Below are 7,811 nucleotides of genomic sequence, written 5' to 3'. Positions count from 1 at the left end.
TATCCCTTCTCATGAAATCAAGGCACAGAGCAAGCAATTCACCACACTGAGCCTCAGATTACCCGTCTGCAAAATGGGGAATAGTATCATACCTACCTGACAGGGTTGCTCAGTGGATTAAGTAAATAATATATGTAACACTTAGCATAATATCTGGTGCGTGGTGAATACCTTATGATGATGATGATGTCGATGAGGTTCCACTTGACTGCTTTTTTGGCTGGAACTGCAGGGTTCTCTCTGAGAAGTCATAGGCGTGGCTGCTTCCTGTGGAGAGCCAAAACTCCACTCCCCTGTGGGCTTTCTGTTGCCATAAAGCCCTTTACTAGAAAGGCTGTCATTACGGGAAGTAACTATTCATTCTCCCCACCTCCTTCCTGATATCACAGTCTTCAGAAAAAGAGGATCTGCATCTGGAAATCAGAATAAAAATAATCAGGCAGGGCAGCAGCATGGTGTAGTGCGTCTGGGAGTGTCGGTCTGGTCGCATGGAGTCCTGCCTGGGTGTTGGTAGAGGGTGTTTGATCATGAGGGCTCGAGGCGGTCAGGGTTGTGGCCACGGGGGACTGTAACGGGTTTGTGCACACCTTCGGTTCGGGGGTAGCAAAGGGCAATGGAACAAGGGCCTTTGCAAGCTTGCCTCCCCATGTCAAGACTGGGGCATGGCTTATTGGGGCCCTTCCTCCTTCCCTGGGGAGCCGGAAATACCCTCCTCCCCTAAGCTGTGGTCTGGCAAGACGCCAGGGCTGGAGCGCTGTGGAAAAAGTTATGATTGGTTTTTAATGTTTCGTTTTCAGGCTGTACCCAGAAAGGCTGGCCTTTATCGCTGGGAGCCATTTCACGGGGCTTTCTTTCCCTGTCATCTTCCAGAAACAGCCCGGGGTTTCGGAGGTAGAAGGTAGGTAGGATCAGGAGCAGTGGAGCAAGGGCTCCGAGGCTGAGGCCCCCGAGAGCCAGAGCTGGGTGGAAGTCTTCTGGCTGCCCTGCCTGCACCCCTTGAACTGTGGTGTCACCTTTGCTGACTAAAGTCTTCCCTGGGGTGGATTTTGGAAAGAGGGAAGTCCAGGTCCCCAACAGCCTCTAGGTGGGTGGCACCTCACAGGACACTTTCAGGTCTGGGTCTGGGACGGTTGCTGCTTTCTTTCTTCGCTACTCCTGTGGTGTCACAGGGTTGGGTATGGTGTGTGTGTTGCCGGGGGCGGGGGGGCACATGCACTTGTCTTCCTGCTCTGTTTTCAACAAGTCTCTCCTAGACTGGAGCTCTGGGATGCTGTATGTCCGGCCTGTCCTAGAGGCTTCTCAAAGAGCAGCCTCTGGCTCTGGCTGGGCACCAGGGAGAAAGCAAGCTATCCCAAAGCGGTAGGGGAGTGAGAGGGTAACAACAGTGGGTTTCTTGGTGCCCACAGATGCCCCGCACTAGCCTGCACCCATCCATCCCGAGGCCCAGGGGCATGGGGGCCCAGAAGGCGGCTTTGGTCCTGTTGGCAGTCTGCCTGGCAGCCCTTTGGAGGCTGGGGGAGTCCCCGGACCATACTCTCCGATGGCTGGTGCTCCACCTGGCCTCCCTGCAGCTGGGACTGCTGTTCACGGGGGTCTGCCATCTGACTGAAGAGCTGTGTCACCTCCACTCCAGGTGACTCTATTACCCGTGGTGACTGGGCACCCAAAGTGTCTCACTCCCTTGACCCCCGACCCTGCCCCTCCTTGAATCTCTCTGGCTGAGCTGGGCTGGAGGCTTGACTGTCACCTGCAGGTACCAGGGCAGCTACTGGAGAGCTATGAAGGCTTGCCTGGGCAGCCCCGTTCGCAGTGGGGCCCTGCTGCTGCTGTCCTGTTATTTCTACAGCACCCTCCCCAGCACAGACCTGCCCTTCACTTGGATGCTTGCCCTCCTGGGCCTCTCACAGGCATTGAACATCCTCCTGGACCTCCAGGTAAGACACAGAGAGAGGTGGAGGGTGTAGCCGAATGGAGGCTGCAGCTAGTATGACCTACTCTGACCTCAGCACTGGGAGTGGGATTAGTTTAGAGGTTGGTCCTTAGAGCAGAGCCTATAAGGTCTGTAACAGTGGGTCCAGCAATGGCAGAGAAGGAAGTAAGTTGGCAGCAGATTGGGAAATCTTCTTGAGGAGGAGGGCTCCAGTTACCCTTCATGGAGGCCTCCTTGCCCTGTACTGCTGTCTAGGGCCTAGCCCCAGCTGAGGTCTCTGCAGTCTGTGAAAAAAAGAATTTCAACGTGGCCCATGGGCTGGCATGGTCATATTACATTGGGTACCTGCGGCTGATCCTGCCAGGTGAGTCATTCTCTGTGCCCCTCTCTCTAGGTCTCTAAGACATACAATTAGACATAAAACCTCTTGTGTTTCTAGAACTTGCTGTATTTTTCAAAGGCTTTTTATTCCTAACAAATCATTTGATTCCCAGAGCAATTCTGTAGGTATGAAGGATGTCATTATGCCTGATTTACAGGAAGGAGTATGGCACTTAGAGCCATACTCCTTCTCCCTTGTTAACCATGGGAACAGTGACTTCTCCCTCATTAACCACGAATTCTTCCAGTGAATATTTACTGCATGCTTTGTGTCCTTCCTGTGCATTTTGCCTTTTAATTCATACCCTGTGGGCAACGAATAACCAACATCCCTGTTTTATCTTATTTTGTTAATGTTTATTTATTTTTGAGAGACACAGTGACAGAGTGAGATCAGGGGAGGAGCAGAGAGAGAGGGAGACACAGAATCCGAAGCAGGCTCCAGGCTCCGAGCTGTCAGCACAGAGCCTGATATGGGGCTCAAACCCACGAACTGTGAGATCATGACCTGAGCCGAAGTCGGACACTTAACCGACTGAGCCACCCAGGCGCCTGCAACATTCCTGTTTTAGAGATAAGAAAATTGTGGTTCTGCGAGGTGAAGAGACTTCTCCAAAGTCACTTGGCTTAGTGAGAGGAGACAGGATTTGAACCCAGGTCTGTCCAGAGCCTGGACGCTTGACCTCTCCACTGTGAGCCCATGTGTCAGGTCTTATTTCTTCTGACTTGCTGGCCCAGACCACAGTTCTCCCGTATCTCACTGCTATCTGCCCTCGTCACCAGGGCTTCTGCTAGGAAACACGTCTGGAGATAGGGCCAGACTCCGTGCAGCTGGAAATGCTGGCAGTGTAACCTCCCAGGGCTCTTCCTGCCTCTCAAAGCCCTAAAAGCTGTGGTGGGAAGGAGTGGGGCAGGCCCAGAAATCTGGACAAAGGACAAGTGAGGCGAGAGAGAGGTGGTGGGGGTGGGGGAGAGAAGGAAAGGGTTCCTGAATGCTCCGCCCCTCCTGGTTCCTGCACAATGCAAGTGGACTGGACCCTTCGTTCTCTTGAACCCGCACATTGAGGGGACCAATGACCTGGTCTCTATCCCGGGTCAGGTGGCAGACAGGGTTAGTAGGAATGACCTCTCGGGCCTTTCCACCCCAGGGCTCCCGGCCCGGGTACTCACATGCAATCAGCTGCACAACAACATACTACGGGGCACAGGGAGCCATCGGCTGCACATCCTTTTCCCACTGGACTGTGGAGTGCCTGATGACATGAGTGTGGCCGACCCCAACATTCGCTTCCTGTATGAGCTGCCCCAGCAAAGCGCTGACCGCGCTGGCATCAAGGGCCGGGTTTACACCAACAGCGTCTATGCGCTTCTGGAAAACGGGCAACAGGTGAGTGTGCAGTGAGGTGGGTGCTGCTAAGGAGGAGTCAGGCCCAGAGCACCAGAATTCTGACTGCTGGCCAAGCACTGATAAAAATTCACTGCCTTTCTCTGAGCCTCAATTTCTCCAGTTGGTGCCAAGATTCAGCTCTGAATGGTGACAATGATAAGTAACCCTTATTTAGCACTTACTGCATACCAGATGATATTCATGTGACCGCCTCATTTAACCCTCACTGCCACCTTGTGAGGTAAGGATGGTTATGACCCCTACTTTACAGATAAGGAAACTGAGACTCAGAGAACCAGCAAGACAGTGGATGATTTCAACCTGAGTATACCTTGCACTTGACCATAGAGCTGTCCTAGATGAGGTTCTGAAAATGTCTGAAAGATTTCACATAGATTGAGGGAAACCAAGAACAGGTTGAACCCCAGGGCCCAGCTCCCAAATTCGTTTCCAGCTGGAGCAGTTGACAGCAGGTGACTTGATGGGCCTTGCCCTGGGATCTGAGGGGGAGGATCTGTGAAGGATAAATTTAGCAAAGTCCTGGTCCTGATTTTAGGAGCAAAGACCACCAGACAGCATAGATCCCATCAGGGTAACCTCCTCCCAGTGCTCCATCTCTACAGGCTGAGGGAGGGGGGCCCCAGTAGTGGCACTAGGATCCAGAGTCTGTCTGCCTGGGCCCTGGTTGAGTCTTGTATTCCTCTCACCTCCTCCAGGCAGGCATCTGTGTTCTGGAGTACGCCACCCCCTTGCAGACCCTTTTTGCCATGTCACAGGATGGCCGAGCTGGCTTTAGCCGGGAGGATCGGCTTGAGCAGGCCAAACTCTTCTGCCGAATACTTGAAGACATCCTGGCAGACACCCCTGAGTGTCAGAACAACTGCCGCCTCATTGTCTACCAGGGTGAGGGGTTGATAGGCTATAGGGCAGGAAGAGTCAGGTGTCCTGAGGGGTTAGAAATAGATACGACAGCACCAGGTCCTGGGCCTTCCCAAGTGGTCAAGGCATTCAAGCCCTGCATTCTTCCTCCCTGGGAGAGGTCCTACCTCTCCACCTAGGGCGCTCAACTGCTTTCTGAGGTGTTCAGCTATTTGTCCTGGGTGGAGTGTAAAGAGATGGGTTCTAGGGGTGCCTCACTTCATCTAGGGATGCCAGAAGAAGCAGAAGAGCCCCAGGTCAGGAGCAAAGACATCAGGGCTGCAGCCTCAGCTCTGCTACTGCATCACCGTGTGACTTTGACAGGTCCCTGCCCCTCTCTGTGCATCATCTTGAAAACTGGGAAGGTGGAATTCTGTCATCTCTAAAACCACTTCTAGCTCTAGAATTCCATGAAACTCTAGCCCCAGAGTTTAGTGAAGGGGAGGGGGTGCCGGGATGTGCGGGAGAAGAAGGTTTGGAGGATCTGCCCAGCAGTCCTCAGGGTATGTTAAAATGAGAACATATGAGGTCTTCATCCATGCCTTCTCCATCCCTGTTCCAGAACCCGAAGAGGGAAGCAACTTCTCCCTGTCACAGGAGATTCTCCGGCACCTTCGGCAGGAGGAAAGGGAGGTCACTGTGGGCAGTGTGGGGACCTCAATGGTACGCAATCCCTCTGTGCTGTCCCAAGAGCCCAATCTCCTCATCAGTGGCATGGAACAGCCTCTCCCACTCCGTACAGATGTCTTCTGAAGCCCAGGATTACCTGGTCTGCACTCCCAATGCTCCCCAAGATTCTGGATTCCCAAGACTCCGGATTGAGGAGCTTTCTTCAGCAGCTGAATGGCCAGAAGAACCATTTCTTCCCACAAGGACCCTCTCAGAGATGGTCCCTGAACTTAACATCTCAAGATGAATCCTATGACCTTGGGCAAGTTATTTTGCCTCTCTGAACCTCAGTGTGCTCATCTATGAAATAGGATTATAATCATTGCCCTACCTACCTCACAGGGTTGTTGTGAGGACTATGACTGTCTGGAATTTTTTGGAAACTCTAAATGCCAGGTAAACTTAAGGGACACATCAGGTGTCTTCCACTGGACCTTCTAGACTGTCTCTCTATCCCTCTCTGCCTCCTCTTCCCTGGGATGGCATCACCAGGGTCCCTTGCTCTCTGGATTCTGTTCATGCTCAATCCATGAGGAGCCCCACTAGGAGAACAGAGGGAAGGAGGAGGGTGATATAGGGGTAGTTACTCCCCCAGATCCCTCCCTGCAGTATCAAGATCACTATGGGCTCTCTGCATCTTTGACCTAAAGTCACGGCTCTGCCATGCTCTCAGTAGCCCCGTCTATCCACGGGTTCCATTACCTGCCCCTTCCCCATGCTGCTCAGGCCTACCAGGTCCTGGTAATGTCCACTTGTGGCTTCCTTATACCTGCCCTTTCTAAACAGCTCGCCTTTGGGGCACCTGGATGGCTTAGTCAGCTGAGCGTCCGACTTTGGCTCAGGTCATGATCTCACGGCTCGTAAGTTCGAGCCCCATGTCTGGCTCTGTGCTAACAGCTCAGAGCCCGGAGCCTGCTTCAGATTCTGTATCCCTCTCTCACTCTGCCTGTCCCCTGCTCATGCTCTGTCTCTCATGCTCAAGAAAAAACAAACATTAAAAAAAATAAAACTGTGTCTAACAGCTCCCCTTTTAAACACTCCTCAGATTATCAATTTGAGCATGCCATTTTTCTCTGGCTGGACTCTGATACAAGCGATTGGCATTTATTGTCTGAAATGTCCAAATCCACTTGCACAGACATACTTCCTTATACCCCTCCTTATTCTAGGACAGGAAAGAGTGGTGGTGAGTATCATTTCACCGTGAACAGAGCCCAGCAGTCAGGCTGAGGGTGTAGAAGGTAGCGCACCCCATGGCATCTGCCTGCCCTTTCATGGCTCTTGTCCCTAGTGGGAGGCTTGGGGAATACAGAGCGTCCTGAGCAGGTGTGCAGATGCCATGAGGGGTACACAGCTGGATCCCAGGCAAGGGGCTGCTCAAAGGAGCTGGGGGCACTGAATGAATGTCCCCAGATGATAGAGCCTGCAAAGGGATAAAGGGTGGGGGGAGAAGAGCGTTTGTGTGTGGAGATGGGATACACTCTGGGGGACCTTGGACAACACAGCCAAGCACCTGCTGTATCTTATGCCATCACTGTTAAAACTGAGCCATTGTAACAACGCTGTAGTGGCAAAATTGCCCCTCTCTGGGAAGACTGGCAGCCCATTTCTACCAGTTCCATCTGTTCTACCCAGGATTTGTTCCCTACCTCTCACCTCTGTTTGTTGTTGTTGTTGTTGTTGTTAATTGTTAAAATTAATCTCTACACCCAATGTGGGGCTTGCACTCACAACCCTGAGATCAAGAATCAGATGCTTTACTGACTTAGCCAGCCAGGTGCCCCTCACTTCTGTTTTTATCACAAACACTCGATATGAATTTCTGTGTACATCGTCTCTGTGGAGAAAGACTCCACACATTTGCCAGAAGGAACCAACTGCCCCCAAGGATGACACAGCCAAGGGAGTAAAGGGGGATGCAATCTCCTCTTCCTCACAGCTGTCCTAGCAATTCTGTCCCCAAGATGTGAGGATCGTCCAGCATTACATCAGTCACTCCTGTACCTAGAAACCAGGGCAGAATCAAGGGTCTTTCCAAAATGACCTTCCCCCACCCATCCAGCCCCCAACTTGGTGCTTAGGCTGTGGAGTCTGACAGCTCAGGTTCAAACCTGCCTTCACTGGGTAGTACCTGTGTCCCCCTGGGTATCTTGATATCCCCAACTATACAATGTGGATAACAGTGGCTCTTCCTCCCAAGGTGAGGAGGGAACAATATAATATCCACAGGTCCACAGATGGGCCGGGTGCTCAGCACAGAGCTGGACTACAAGAAGGAACAGCTATTAACATTATAGTTGCCTCTCACCAGTCTCAAAGGAGGCAAGCCAGTCCTCTGTATACATTACAATCTCCACCTCTGTTCCTCTTCGTCTTCTGTTATTTCCTACCCTTCCTGACTGTGCTAGGGTTTCACCAAGGGCAGTGCCCAGTGTTGGTCTGTTGTCCTCAAGCGTTCTCCAGGGTAAAGTACCCAGAGGTCTCTCCATAAATGCCTGTCTGCGTGTTCTTGACAGCACACGAGTG

At 52.2% G+C, this 7,811-nt stretch overlaps 1 protein-coding gene across 4 annotated transcripts; it reads left to right on the top strand.

The window, feature by feature from the left end:
* The first annotated feature begins 406 nt into the window (after positions 1-406).
* Positions 407-5,718, top strand: STING1 (stimulator of interferon response cGAMP interactor 1). Of its 4 annotated transcripts, XM_045059739.1 has the most exons (8): positions 488-506; positions 798-898; positions 1,407-1,633; positions 1,754-1,934; positions 2,186-2,294; positions 3,460-3,698; positions 4,415-4,601; positions 5,179-5,718. In XM_045059739.1, exons 3-8 carry the CDS (start codon positions 1,407-1,409, stop codon positions 5,367-5,369), a joined length of 1,134 nt encoding a protein of 377 aa, XP_044915674.1. In that variant the 5' UTR covers positions 488-506; positions 798-898; the 3' UTR covers positions 5,370-5,718. The 4 variants fall into 4 exon arrangements, with proteins under 4 accessions (XP_044915677.1, XP_044915674.1, XP_006927711.1 ...); XM_045059742.1 differs by lacking the exon at positions 1,407-1,633 and having other exon boundaries at positions 407-506; XM_023255699.2 differs by lacking the exon at positions 488-506 and having other exon boundaries at positions 759-898.
* The last annotated feature ends 2,093 nt before the right edge of the window (positions 5,719-7,811 follow it).

This window comes from Felis catus, chromosome A1 (assembly GCF_018350175.1).
Source record: "Felis catus isolate Fca126 chromosome A1, F.catus_Fca126_mat1.0, whole genome shotgun sequence".
In the NCBI taxonomy this organism is placed as follows: domain Eukaryota; kingdom Metazoa; phylum Chordata; class Mammalia; order Carnivora; family Felidae; genus Felis; species Felis catus.
This window is presented reverse-complemented; position numbering and strand designations above follow the sequence as displayed.